The sequence below is a fragment of the Talpa occidentalis genome, unplaced genomic scaffold (genome assembly GCF_014898055.3).
Source record: "Talpa occidentalis isolate TD23 unplaced genomic scaffold, MPIMG_talOcc4v2.1 talOcc4.10, whole genome shotgun sequence".
NCBI lineage: Eukaryota > Metazoa > Chordata > Mammalia > Eulipotyphla > Talpidae > Talpa > Talpa occidentalis.
In genome coordinates, this window is record NW_023600993.1 from 85,898,464 (window position 1) to 85,913,494 (window position 15,031).

A 15,031-nucleotide genomic window follows, 5' to 3' on the forward strand; every position below is an offset into this window, starting at 1 on the left:
AAGCCACAATATATGGACAACTAATCTATGACAAAGGAGCAAAGAATATGCAATGGAACAAGAATAGTCTGTTCAATAAATGGTGCTGGGAAAACTAGACCACCACATGCAAAAGAATGAAACTACTGCCTCACACCATGCCCAAAAACCAATTCAAAATGGAAAAAGACTTAAACATAAGGCCTGAAACCATAAGATATATAGAAAAAAATATAGGCAAAACATTCCATGACATACATCTCAAAAACATATTTAAAGACTAATCCCCCAAAGCAAAGAAAGTGAAGGGAAAGACAAACAACTGGGATTATGTCAAACTACAAAGCTTCTGTATAGCAAAAGAAACAATAACCAAAACACAGAGACACCCTACTGATTGGGAGAACATTTTTGCATTCCACACAACCCATAAGGAACTGATTTCAAAGATCTACAAAGAGCTGACATGAGTCAACAAAACAGCAAACAAGCCAGTCAAAGGATGGGCAGAAGAACTAAAAAGACACTTCTCCAAAGAGGAAATGCAAATGGCCAACAGGTATATGAAAAAATGTTCAACATCACTTATAATCAGGAAATTGCAAATCAAAACCACAATGAGATACCACCTCACACCAGTGAAAATGGCACATACTAAAAAAACTGGCAACAACCAATGCTGGTGAGGATGTGAAGAAAAAGGAACTCTTACACTGCTGGTGGTAACGCAAACTGGTCTAACCACTATGGAAAGCTGTGTGACGGTTTCTCAGATTACTAAGAATGGAGCTACCATATGACCCAGCAATTTTCCTAGGAATCTACCCAAGAGATGCAAAAACAGGGCCTCCGGTGGCGCAGCGGTTGAGCACTGGGTTGCGAAGCTGCCTGCAGCCTCTACGGCGCAGGTTCGATCCCCGGCTGCTCCCTGGCCACTGGAGGAGGGTCCCACATGGCGCGCAGACCTCTCCTGCCGCCCGCTGCTCCCCTCAGCAGTGTACTTCGGTCCTTCTGCCTGCTCTGCTCCCTGCTCTGGCTCTGGTGAATTCTCCCACCCTCCCGCGCTTCTGACTGTACCCAGTGCATGTATAAACAAAAACAAACAAACAAATAAATAAATAAAAACATGCCTCTAAAAAAAAAACAAAACAAAACAAAACAAAAAAAAAAACAAGAGATGCAAAAACATTAATTCGAAAGGAAACCCACACTTCTATGTTTATTGCAGCACTGTTTACAATTGCTAAATTATGGAGACAACCTAAATGCCCCCAAAACAGATGGCCTGATCAAGAAGATGTTGCATATATACACAATAGAATACTATTCAACAATCAAAAAAGATAAACTCATGCCATTTGCAACAACATGGATGGAGCTAGAGGGGATTGTGTTCAGTGAAATAAGTCAAAAGGAAAAAGAAAAATATCAGATAGTTTCACTTACAGGAGGAATATCAGGGAACCAAATAAGGGATCAGGAAAAAAAAAAAAAAGACAACTAGCAGGCAACTATAAATCAGAGACATTCAGCAGTGGGCCTCCCCTGTGGTGCAGCGGTTGAGCACTGGGTTGCAAAGCTGCCCGCAGCCTCTGCATCACCAGTTTGATCCCAGGCTGCTCCCTGGCCACCAGAGGAGAGTCCCACATGGCGCACAGACCTCTCCTGCCCCCCACTGCTCCCCTCAGCAGTGTACTTCAGTCTGCCTGCAAAAATGAACAATGATGGGCCTCCCTGGTGGCGCAGCGGTTGAGCGCTGGGCTGCGAAGCTGCCAGCAGCCTCTGCAGTGCGAGTTCAATCCCTGGCCACTGGGCGAGGGTCCCACATGGCACGCAGACCTCTCCTGCCACCCACTGCTTCCCTCAGCAGTGTACTTTGTCAGTCTGCCTGTTCTGCTCTGGCTCTGGTGAATTCTCTCACCCTCCCGCGCTTCTGACTGTACCATTGCTTGTATAAATAAATAAATAAATCTTAAAAAAATTGTATTTAAAAAAAAAAAAAGAACAATGATGATTTTGTGTGTGTGTGTGTGTGTGTGTATATGATATTCGCCTCCTGCTGGAGTGATAATACTGAGGCCTGACTATCCCTTCACTTCCATGTGAGGTTCCTCTAGAGTAAAGTCATGCCCATGACCCAAGGACAAATAGTTTTCATCAGATCAACCCAGCTACAAAATCTGCCCCTTCCAGTTACCAATTCTGTAGCCTCAGGCGCATTATAATCTCAAGAGCTTCAGTCTGATCACGGGAATAATGTTGGCCTCATGGGTTAGTAGAGGAATAAATGAGAAATATAAAATGCTTAGCATATGCTTCCTTAGCAGAACCTCTTCAAAAATAGTTGCTGCGTTATTATGACTTTTATGGGACAGCCAGAGATTGAAATCAAGAAGGTACAATAGTGATGCAGTTGAAGAATATGGTGATATGGAATGAGGTGTTGAAATCCTATGATTATTACTCACTAGTTTTGTAACCCGTGGCAAATGGTATCTCTGTCTTTTTTCTTATCTGTAAAGTGGGGGTAGCATAGTAGTATCCATTTCATGGAGTTACTAGAACGGCTAAATGTTGTAATATGTGTTGTGTAAAGTATTTATCGAGGTGACTGGGACAGAGTAGTGTTCAATAAATCTTCATCATCTTCGTCATCTCTGATGGCTGGACTATTCTGAGAGAGCCTGCCCTGTTATAAGGACATCCTTGGCTAGGAATGTAGAACATAGGCTAGGCCTTCTTCCTCTCTGGCAGGCTTGCTGTTCAGTCCCTGGTGCTACTTTGTCTTCGGAGTGTCCTGTGGAAGCTGAGCCCTTTTGCCCACATTCCAGTTTGTCCCACTGCCTGTCCTGTTACAGGTCACTGTCTGTGACCCAGTCTCTGCTCATTCCACTGGAAGTCCATATCCTGAACTAGTCCCTACTGCTCTACCTCATCTATTTTTCCCACTCAACCCTGTAGCTCTGCCACTCACCCAGATCATGTCAAGGTGCAGTCTTTGGGGGAAGAGTTTTACCCCAGGTCTTACCAAGACTTGTTTTGTTCTCTCTCTCCACCCCTCGCCCCCCAACCTACACAGTCCCAAGATGTGTTCAAAACTAGTTTTGGGTAGATAATGAAATTCCCTATAGCCAGTGCACATACCTTTGACTGACTGACTTTAATATTCCTGCGATAAGGCCAAAGGCTAGAACTTATACAGAAAACCTGTGTCTGAGTATCTGGGCTATACTAGCATATAAACAATATATTATATCTTATTTTGGTAAAACTCATAATCCACTTGGTACTGTTGTTCTGCTTGATAGAACAGATGAACAAATGCTTTAGCTCTTGCCCACATGAGGCTGCTGTTTCAGAAATGATAATTTTAGATGCCCTGTTTAGGCCTGTGGGCAGATGTTTTTGTTTTTGTTTTTTTAATGATTTATTTATTTATACATATAAGAACTGGGGTACAGGCCAGAGGTGTAGGGGGTGAGAGGATTCACCAGAGAGTGAGTGGGGTGCATAACAGGTGGATTGACTGACACTGCTGAGGGGAGCAGCGAATGAGAAAGGAAAGGTCTGCTGTGCCATGTGGGTCACCTCCCTGCCTGGGGATCAAACTCATGCTGCAGTGATTTGACTGCAAATAGCTTCATAGTGCTGCAACATAACCCGTTGCGCCACCAAGGAGGTCCTGGGCAGATGTTTTTGAATGACTATGCAAGCTAAGCCTTCCATGATCTGACCTCTACCTACCTATTTGCTGAGACATTTTAGCTTATATCTTCACTGATGTATAACATGTATAAAGAAAAGTACAGAAATCACTGGTGTGCAGTTCAATGAATTTTCACAAAATGATGAGTAATTAACACTCGGATCAAGAAAGAGAATGTGACCAACATCTGCAAGAGTTTCTTTTGTGCCCTCTCTAGTTACTCCTCCCTGCTCTTATCTCACCCAGTTTTTGCCATGTTGAGTTGATTTACAGTCCTCACCCCGCCACCCCAGCACACCACTCTCTCTCAGTGGGCATGTGTTGTTCCCTTGGACTGCCAGGGCTTCTACTCTGTTCAAAACTCAGGTGCCAGCTTCCCTTAATGGGTAGGTATAGTTCCTTCTTACTTTCTTCGCATGTTTTGTCATTGTTTGCTGGGAGCTCCTGGAGGACAGAAATTGTGTGAGTCACCAGTCTCCCTGGTTCCCAGCAGTGGGCAGACACTCCAGAAATGTTTGCTTATTGCACACTTTGTCTAAAATATTTGAAGTCAGCTTTTACTTTTATTTCCCCTGCCCCTGTTCCAAGCACATAACTACTTCCATCTGCCTTCCTAATCTACTCTTCTTGCACCTTCTAGTTTTTTTACAAAATGTATCAACCCTGTCTCAGTCTGTGTGCCTCCATACTCCCCCTCACTTTTGCTCAGACTGTGTGTGCCCTATCCACACCTGTCCCAGCATCCCACACACCAGGCTCCTGGCTGTTGTAGCAGCACAGTGCTGCCTCCAGAGCCCTGAGTGCAGACCGAGCCACCCAAAAGTGTACTCTGATAGGCCGAGACACCCAAAAGTGTACTCTGCTGAGAGCATTCTCCATGCTGAGCCCCTGCCACAAGTCCCCAATTACTTTTCTATAGTTCTGTTTTATTCAAGTCAGATTTATTTTGTACTCTGCCAATGTTCATTACCCTGTTTTATACTTAAGTTTTCCTTCCCCATGAACATTGGTTTTCTTTTATATGCTTTTCTTTTTAAAGACACATGAAATCGGGCCTCCCCTGGTGGCGCAGCAGTTGAGCGCTGGGCTGCAAAGCTGCCCGCAGCCTCTGCAGTGCTGGTTCAGTCCCCAGACGCCCACATGCGCGAGGGTCCCACATGGCGCACAGACCTCTCCTGCCACCCGCTGCTCCCCTCAGCAGTGTATTTCGTCAGTCTGCCTGTTCTGTTCCCCACTCTGGCTCTGGTGAATTCTCACCCTCCTGCGCTTCTGACTGTACCCAGTGCTTGTATAAATAAATAAATAAATCTTTAAAGACACATGAAATGCTGTGTATTTCTAAATGAGATCATTCATCATATGTGCCAGGCACCGTGCTAAGTGCTAGAAATACAAAGAGAATTGTATTGCCCTTGAGAAATTCAGACAGAGTATGGGGAGAGAGACACATTAGCTAATTATTATTTTTTTTAAGATTTATTTATTTATGCATACAAGAGCTGGGGTATAAGCCAGAGATACAGGGGGGTAAGAGGACCCACCAGAGACAGAGTGGGGAACAGAACAGTCAGATGACTGAAATACACTGCTGAGGGGCGCAGCGGGTGAGACAGGAGAGGTCTGCTTCGCCATGTGGGTTGCTCCCTGGCCAGCCGGGCATTGAACTCGTGCTGCAGAGGCTGAGAATTGCTTCATAGTGCGGTGTTAAACCCCTTGCGCCACCAGGGAGGCCCTATTATTCTTTTTTAAAGATTTATTTATGCATGCAAGAACTGGGGTATAGGCCAGAGGTGCAGGAGGGTGAGTGGATTCACCAGAGACAGAGTAGGAAGCAGAACAGGTGGATTGACTGAAATACACTGCTGAGGGGAGCAGTGGGCAAGACAGGAGAGGTCTGCTGCACCATGTGAGTTAGCTCCCTGGCCAGGGATCGAACTCATGCTGTGGCAACTGCCAGTAGCTTCATAGTGCTGAGACTTAACCCCTTGTACCACCAAGGAGGCCCACATTAGCTAATTTTTATAAGACAGAGACAGTATTGAATGAGTTAAGAGAATGGGCATTGGAATTAGCTGTGTGGTTTTGGATACATACTTAACCTTTCCTTTTCTGTGTCTTGATTTCTTCGCCAGTAAAATGGGTAGAATAAAAATGTGTGGGAAAATAGAGCTTTTATGATATTATATTTACTGGGGGCTTTTTTTTTTGAGTCGGGCCCTATTCTTGATGCAAAGAGAGTAACTGCCTGGCACCTAGTGTGATGAGTAATGTTAGCTGTGATCTTTATTATTATCATCTTTGTTTAGGTCTCATAACAAGGAAATAGCATTCACTCACCACTGAAGGATGGGTCTCTAAGAGGGAAGGCAGGGAAGGATCAGCTGAAGCAGAAGGAAGAGCCTGAGAACAGACATAGAGGAATGAAAGACATAATGTTGTCCAAAACTGGGGAGTGATCTGTGTAGCTGGAAGACAGAGTATGTGTAAGAGCACCCTCTTATGCAGAGCTACTGCTGGGGAAATAGGACCCCGCTAGTGAAGGGTCTTGTTTGCTACTGGAGTTTGAACTTAATCCAATAAAAAAGAATCATCAGAAGTCTTTAAAGAGGGCCTTGTCATAATCTAAATTGTGTTTAGAAGGCTCCTTCTGGTATTTCTGTAAAGGGTGGACTAGATGGGAAGAGGCTGGGGAAACAATTAAGAAGAAGGAAAAGGCTTCTGAAAACTCTTGGTGAGAGATGATGAGACACAGTGGTGATTGGTGCTGTGGTTTAGGAGTGTGGGAGCTGGTAGAATGAAGAATGGCTGGGGTATTTGGAAGGATCTTCATGCCACTAACCAGCAAAGATACTAGCAGAAGGAACAGGTTTTTCCTTCCTAGTGATTTCATCCCAGGAAGAAAGACAGCTTCTTCCAGATCTTGGGAACAAATATTCTAAAACTTTCAAGTCCAATCTATCAGGCTATGAGCCATTTCTTCTCTCTTGGGCTTTATAAATAATTGGTTGCTCCAGACAAACAATTACTGATCTCAGGCAATAAGGGCAGGAGGTAGCTGTGTTTATTTCACTCTCTGGTGTCTCCTGAGGGAAAAAGAGATGAAAGTCATATGTTTGTTTTCATTTTTAAGAATGGGTGGGGCTGGAACATTAGCCTTCCTCCTCAGGTAGCAGACACATGGGCCTCCTCTGTCTCCAACCCCCAAACTCTGATAGAAAACTATGTTTAACAGGGTAAAGGCCATGTTAAATCAAAAAGTTCTTTCCAATTTTTTCCCTCTTTTAAATTGTTTCCCACAAAATGTCATGCACAATTTTGGCCAAATCAAGTAATCCTGAGCCCGTGCTAGCTGTTGGGCTGCAGAATCTTACCCACCACTGCTGTCTTCCTATCTCAGAGTGGACATGGTTCTGGTTCTAGGTATCTGTGGCTCAGCAGGTATGTGTGGGCCTTTGCTGGTAAGCACTGCTTGACTGGGCATGACCCTGTCTCTGCCTAGTCATACAAGTGTCCTGGATATAGGATGTCGTACCAGCCATGGTGAGACAGCCTGCCCCATACAGTTCTGTCCTTGGCCTTTATACTCCAGCTTCCTCCTTTCTCTGCCTTTCTTCTCCTTTGTTTCAGCCAGGAATTATTCCTTACTATAAATTTCTTTGGTTTAAGAGATAGGCCACTCAAAGTTCTTTTCTCTCCACTCTATTTGAGGTAGTCAAGTTTATAACCTTCCCTCTTCCAAGACAGCTCCTAGACATTTCAAGTATATATACCACTTTGGTGGGCAAAAATCTGTATGGATCATCTTTTGTCTGTCTCTGGACTTGGGTTGGAGGGGGCATAAAATTCCTTGTACTGATTGACATGATTAGTTTCTCCATTTATGAAACACCCATTGAGAGGATGTCTTATTTTTGGTAAACAGTTGACCCTACACTAATAAGAATGATGATGGGTATTGCCATTTTATGAAACATAATCAGGCACCAGCTTTGTTTTTTTTAATATATATTTTTTACATCATTTTTCATTTTTGCACAATGTATGTGTTTTCATCTTGGTTATAGTCCTCATACAATTCCCACCCACCTCGCTTTGATCCCACTCTCACCTCCCACCCCTGCAGTGTGTCTCTGGTTTATAATTGCTTGTTGATTTTGATTTTTACTTTATTATAATTAGTCTTTTTCCTGGTTACTTATTTAGGTTTTCTAAATTCCTGCTATGAGTGAGACCGTCTGGTATTTTTATTTTTCTTTCTGGCTTATTTTGCTGAGCATGATCCCTTCCAGGTCCATCCATGTTGCTGCAAATTGCATGAGTTTATCTTTTTTGATTGCTGAGTAATATTCCATTGTGTATATGTACCACATCTTCTTGATCCAGTCATTTATTTTTGGGCATTTGGGTTGTTTCCATAGCTTAGCTATTGTAAATAGTGCTCCTATAAACATAGGCAGGCACTGACTTTGAATATTAATTGCACCCTGCTGCTTTCTGAGCCACTTTCAAACTTCTTATAAACTGGATTCTCAAACCTTGACTTTAGAGTGCTCTCTTGTCTTGAGCAGTGTGGAAGGGAATAGCTTTTTTATTTTTAAAGAAAACTATTTTTTCTTATGACAAGAACAAAGAATGTTCATTATAAAAAGTTTAGAAAATACAGAGAAGCAAAAATGAAAAACCATTCATAATCCAACTACCCAGGGAAAAAATACTGTAAACTTTGTGGCTTAGCTGTTTATGTTGAATCTTTTTTAAAATATATTTATGCATTTTTTTTAAAAAGTGATCATCATATTTATCTCTTTCCACATCATTGCAAATTCATTATAACAGCAATGTTCATTGATTCCATAGTGCTCCATTTAATGTTGGGGGACATTATTTATAAAAATGAATATATTTTAATTTGAAAGAAAAAAAGAGACATGAACTGAAGATAGTACATAAGGAAGGGGGGTTATAAAAATAATGATGGGTGTTGCAACATCCCAAGAGATAGTTTTCAGTGCTCTGAAAAGCACAAACAATAATTGTTAGCTTTATTAATGGTAAGTTAAATAGGAGATGGATGTTAATTAGCTTGATCCCTTTATTCACTTTTGGGCTAAAGTTTTATAAAACCTTTATGGGTCTGAAAATTTTACAAGAAATATACCTATGATGTCTCAGGTTGCTAAAAGTAAATGGTTTTGACTTCCTTGCTTTCCTTTCATTGAAAATCAAATCAAGAAGACACTTTCATTCTGTGTTAGTTTGCACAGTACCGGGAGACATTTGGTAGGCAATTATTTGAGCATTTATGGAGTCTACTCCTGGTCGATGAGAATGGATTATCCCATACATATTCTTATTTCTTTTTACAGGTAGTGCCTTCCTCAGTGCTATTTTTCTTGCCTTAGCAACATACCAGTCTCTCTACCCACTCACCTTGTTTGTCCCAGGACTCCTCTATCTCCTCCAGGTAAGTACTTGCTGATCAGAAGCCAGCACTTAGTTGGCATCTAATGTGAGTCCTGGCCCCTCTTTGGGGGAAGGAAGGGCAAAGGTCAATAAAGACAATGGGACTGGGTCCCCAATTCAAGCTTGCTTCTAATTGAAAATACAAAGAAACTCTATGAACTTTAAACAAAGTAGACCTAATAGTTATAAAGTTCTAATTATGTATGTTATTACAAATATGTAAGTGCATTTCATTTTATGTATTTGTAGTTGGGATCAACCAGCCATCTTTTATTCTCCCTTTCTTGCTAAATGTTCATAAGCCTCCTCTCTGAGCTCATTTACTTAAACTTTCGGTGTAGTAATATTATATAAGGTTTTTATAGGGATTAAATGTAATGGGCACATGTAATGCAGTGCTTGAAACATAGTGGGTGATCAATAAATCAAAGAATTCAAGTTGCTGACATTTACTGAGAAATGACTACATGTCAGGCACTATGCTAATCACTCTAAAGGCATCTCATTTCAACTTCATAAGAATTTTATGGAGTAGGTGATATTATTAACCATGTATTAGTCTAATATTAGCCATATCAGATGTATGAAGTATAACTGGAATGTTGGGTAGTTTACACCTCCAGTATGCCTAAGGTCACACGGCCAGTAAGTGACAGTGTGGAGATATGAACTCAGACATCTGGGGCAAAAGCCTACTCTTTAAATGTCTCTCAAATAAGAATACAAACATCATCTTCTTTTTTTTTAAAAGATTTATTTTTATTTATTTATTTATTTATTTTACTTATTTATACAAGCACTGGGTACAGTCAGAAGCGTGGGAGGGTGAGAGAATTCACCAGAGCCAGAGCGGGGAGCAGAGCAGGCAGAAGGGCCGAAGTACACTGCTGAGGGGAGCAGCAGGCGGCAGGAGAGGTCTGCTCGCCATGTGGGACCCTCCTCCAGTGGCCGGGGAGCAGCCGGGGATCGAACCAGCGCTGCAGAGGCTGCGGGCAGCTTCGCAACCCAGCGCTCAACCGCTGTGCCAATGGGGAGGCCCACAAACATCTTCTTAAGAACAAGTAACTGCTTGCAGGTCCATGATCCACGTATTCTCAGAAGAGAAATATTTCTTGAAAGAGTTTGAGGGGAGCAGTGCCAGAATTTAAATGAAGATGTGTCTGATTTCAGAGCCTTTGTGCTTAATTATAAACACTGTTGTTTGAACCAAGTATGTACCCCCATTTATTGAAATAGGCCTTTTGCTTATCATTTTAAGTGACTTGTTACTGTATCTTTGTGTTCATGTACCTATGATACATGGTTAGCTTCATCTTTCTCCTATTCAGAGAATTTGAGATGTGCCCTATCACTAGTAGTATAGAAATGTATTTTTCTTAAAGTTATTTCCAACTGAATCATTGGCCCCAAAGGTATGGGAAGTTTCATAGTTCTTATTATGCAGGATGAGATGATTCACCAGAAAGCCTGAGCTAATTTGCAATGCCACGCTCAGTGTCTAAAGAGAAGGAAAATATTTCCTTCCAGGCTGCCTGCACTAACTTCACTAATTTGATTTATGTTTGTCATTTTATTTTATTTTATTTTTTTTTTAAGATTTATTTATTTATTTATACAAGCACTGGGTACAGTCAGAAGCGCGGGAGGGTGAGAGAATTCACCAGAGCCAGAGCGGGGAGCAGAGCAGGCAGAAGGACAGAGGCACACTGCTGAGGGGAGCAGCGGGCGGCAGGAGAGGTCTGCGCGCCATGTGGGACCCTCCTCCGGTGGCCGGGGAGCAGCTGGGGATCGAACCGGCGCGGCAGAGGCCGCGGGCAGCTTCACAACCCAGCGCTCAACCGCTGCGCCACCGGGGAGGCCCATGTTTGTCATTTTAATAGATGTATCACCATACATATAATGAAGTCTTTTGCTTTTTCCACATAACACTGTGCTGTCTATAATTTCTTTTTTTTATTGTTTAGAAAATCTGAGCACTAAAGAGAATGCATGCAACTGGGATTTTTGTGCAACTGTTTATTAGATATATACTATAGAAATATATTATTCCTACATATGAAATGACAAAAAATCTTTAAATGGGCTTGTTAAGTCAATTTCTAAATACCATTTTATGTTAAACAGCTTTTGTTTAAAACTCCAGGATATTTCTTGACAACAGTATATAGTACAACTGACTCATTAAATCAGATAGCTCAAGACAGTCACTTTATTTGGTCCCTCCCTCTACCAATATTTACTGAACACCTCCAGTATGCTAGATTATGCTATGTTAGGCTCTGCAGATAGAAAGCAATTGCGGGTTGCTGAGCAGGGCAGTCCTCCGCTAAGTCTGTTCTGGCACAGCCTGTGGGGTGTGCTGAAGTTGGGAAAGTTAGACCATCTTATTAGATTGATTCAGAGAGGGAAATTGGGGGCCTGAAACAGTGCCGGGGAAAATGGAGAGATGAAGGACTAGAGGCAGGTTTTTAGGAGGTGAAAGTGCTTGTGCTTAGCAGCCATCTATATATAAGGAAACAAGAACAAGAATTTAAGATGAACTTAAGGATGCCATCCAATTTGTGCAAAAATTAAAGTTCCAGCCCATACTGTATGTCTTTATCTCTGTCTACCTATCTACCTATTTATCTATCTATCTCTCTATCTATCTGGCTGGCAGGCTGTTTGTCTGTCTGTTGATGAAGTGACCTTAAAGACAGTAAGGCTTTTTGTGTATTTGGAAAATCAGTCCAGTCACATCCAGGAAATAAACCGACCTGTTTAAATATGAGGTATAGGGCATCACTGGTGGCGCAGGTGGTTGAGCGCCTCTATGTGAAGCTGTCCGCAGTCTCTGCAAGGCCAGTTCGGTCCCGGCTGGCTGGCTGGCAAGGGTCCCACATGGCGAACAGACCTGTCCTGTCACCCTTGCCTTTCCCCTCAGCAGTGTATTTCGGTTGGTCTGCCTGTTCTGTTCCCCAGTCTGCCTCCAGTGAATCCTCTCACTCTCCCCCGCATCTGGCCTGTACCCCGGAGGGTGAGAGGATTTACTGGAGACAGAGCCAGGAACAGAACAGGCAGACTGACGAAATACACTGCTGAGGGAAGCAGCGGGCAAGACAGGGGAGATCTGCTTCACCATGTGGGTTCTTGCCGGCCGGCCAGGATGGAACCAGCATTGCAGAGGCTACGGGCAGCTTGACAGTGCAGCGCTCAACCGCCTGCGCCACCAGGGGAGACCCTAAGTAAATCTTTAAAAAAAAAAAAAAAAAAGAAATGAGATATAGAACAGAAGAGGAAATTACCCACTAGGGATGAGTTCTGCAGAGACCAGAAAGTGGACCTTCTTGGCCTGAGTTTCACAGTGATCCATAGCTCCAAGGGGAAAAGCTAGAAGTAATGGGTGGGAGCTACAAGCAACTCAGTATAAGGCAGTTGCAAAGCATTCCTCAAAGACTAAGTTCATAATTATGCTAAGTTAATAATATTTAATCTAGGTAACATCATATATGGTTGACTATTGTATTAGTTTTTCAACTTTTTGAAAAACAAAAAGAGGGAAATAAAATACAGGCTTTAAAGTTGGCTTGGCTTGGGTATTTATGAGCTCTGGCCCTGGGAAAGTGACTACTTCTCCCTGCCTCAGTTCCCTTATCTATAAAATGAGGATAATATAGGAGTTAACTGCACAGAGTTAATGTATGCCAAGTATTCAGAACAGAGTCTGATACTAACTCAGTAGATATTAGTTGTGATTATTGGTATTCAGATGTTTGTAGAAGGGAGATGGTCATGGTCTAGAGGTACATGGGTAATGCAGGGAAGGAAATAACTCACTTTCCAAAGAAAAATGAACTGTAAAAAGCAGTTTTACTTCTTCCTTTGACACTGCAAACCTGTTTCCATTCTGCTGGTATACTTTTTAGAGGGTACAAAAGACAAGTGATAGACAAGCTAATATCTGCTCAGTGCCAGAGGCAAAGCTGTTTTTCTCTTCCCATGTGAGTCACAGGAAGGCTTCAGGATCAAAGGCCAGGGATGCTGCATGTGGCTCCCTGGTGAGTCACTTAGGAAAATGGTAATTTTGAGCTCATCTGCTCCCTCTTCCCCAACTTTACTCTTCTCTGACCTTGGCTTAGGGCCTGGTTTCCAAAGTTGAGAGAAGCTTAAAACGTCATGCTCTTATAGCATACAAATAAAAGAACCTTAAGAGACTATAGACCAAGAGACGATGGTGAAGGATACACCAAGTGCAGCAGACAGGCTGAGGCTGGCAGAGGCTCATGGTGTAGTCAGGAAAATTTCTAGTTCCTCCCTTTTGCTTCGGATTTCTAAAGCCTTCAAATCCCCCTCCCTCCCCACTTAGGTAGTTTGAAGTCTTTATTTTCTTTGAAAGAAAAGTAATAGAAACCAGGGGAAAATAATACCTTATATGGGCTTTTATGTTTCCTGCTTTAATCTAATCTAAACTCTTTATCTTTGAACCAAAAGGGTTAATCCTCTGATTTCTATACTTTCTGGAGCCTGGGAAGGTCACATGACACTACCTTGTACCAAAGGAGCCAAACCCAATCTAGGCCTGTCTCCAGACTTTCTTTGGGGCTTGTTTAGAATTTTCACATCTTAATTTTTCTTTTCCCTGCAACTTTCTATTGTTTCTGCTCATTCCAAGAGGGGACCAAGGCATAAGTGTCAATTCTGTTAACTTCTTTTCATTTTAAAGTAGATAAAAATGAGGGTAAGGGGCCTCCCCTGTGGCGCAGCGGTTGAGCGCTGGGTTGCGAGGCTGCTGCGGCCTCTACAGCACCAGTTTGATCCCCGGCTGCTCCCCGGCTGCTCCCCGGCCACCAAAGGAGAGTCCTGCATGGCACGCAGACCTCTCCTGCTGCCCACTGCTCCCCTCAGCAGTGTGCTTCAGTCCTTCTGCCTGCTCTGCTCCCCGCTCTGGCTCTGGTGAATTCTCTCACCCTCCCACGCTTCTGACTATGCCCAGTGCTTGTATGAATAAATAAATAAATAAATAACTCTTAAAAAAAAAAAAAAATGAGGGTAAGGGCATAATCATGCACTTGCAATAAACTTTACCAGTTTTATTGCCTATAATATACCTGTCATATAAAGTGTCTGTGTTTGAAATTTTATAAATATATAAAATAAATCTCCTGGGTCTCAAAATGAGACTCTAAGAGCCTAGGTATAAAAAACATTTGTTAGGTTTCAAATTTCTTTGAGTTTATTCTGATAACTGACTTTCCCCCCTCTCATACCATGCTTCTGTTTATTGCTTTAGAGAGCTGAGGAAACGGGGTGGAATGAAGATAATTATACATTCCTCCTTTTCTATATTATAGTTTGACTTTTCCTGAAATAGTCTGAGAATTTGCTTACTTCCCTAGCATGCTCTTATATGTTAGTAACAATGTGACTTCAGAGAGAGAACTACTAATTAAATTTCTAGGTTGAGGAGGCATATAGCCCATGGACTGGGATTTTGTTTGACTCTAATGTTTAATTTTTTTTTAATTAGTTGTCAATATTTTCAAAAATCATATTAAAAATTTACATTTCTGGCTTCTTTTGAAAAATTGGAAGATATGTCTGCTTTAGTCAGGGCATACTCTGTACAGTTAACCACAATCTCTGTGCTTCATTTCTGTCATACTGTTACTGGGCAGGGAGCGGGGACCCCCAAACTGGCCTGCTCTAAATAGGTTCTGCCATCTGCCGTGCCACATCAAGACAAAACATACTCTAGTGTTTAAAGAAACTTTAATACAATTAGTGTGCAATAAAGAGAAGAGAAAGGAAAGAATAGATAAAATAGTTTTCACACAAAACACCCAAAGTTACCCATCCTCTCATGGCTAAATGCCCAGCAAAACAGGGTTGGCCAAAAGCAGGACT

At 42.3% G+C, this 15,031-nt stretch overlaps 1 protein-coding gene across 1 annotated transcript in view; it reads left to right on the forward strand.

Moving 5' to 3' along the window:
* The window catches only part of PIGU (phosphatidylinositol glycan anchor biosynthesis class U), a 92,422-nt gene that overhangs the window by 38,690 nt on the left and 38,701 nt on the right, over window positions 1–15,031 (forward strand). Inside the window, exon 7 of the mRNA XM_037496567.1 lies at window positions 9,052–9,149. Within this exon, the coding sequence (XP_037352464.1) occupies window positions 9,052–9,149 (98 nt within the window). The remainder of the gene's footprint in view (window positions 1–9,051; window positions 9,150–15,031) is intronic.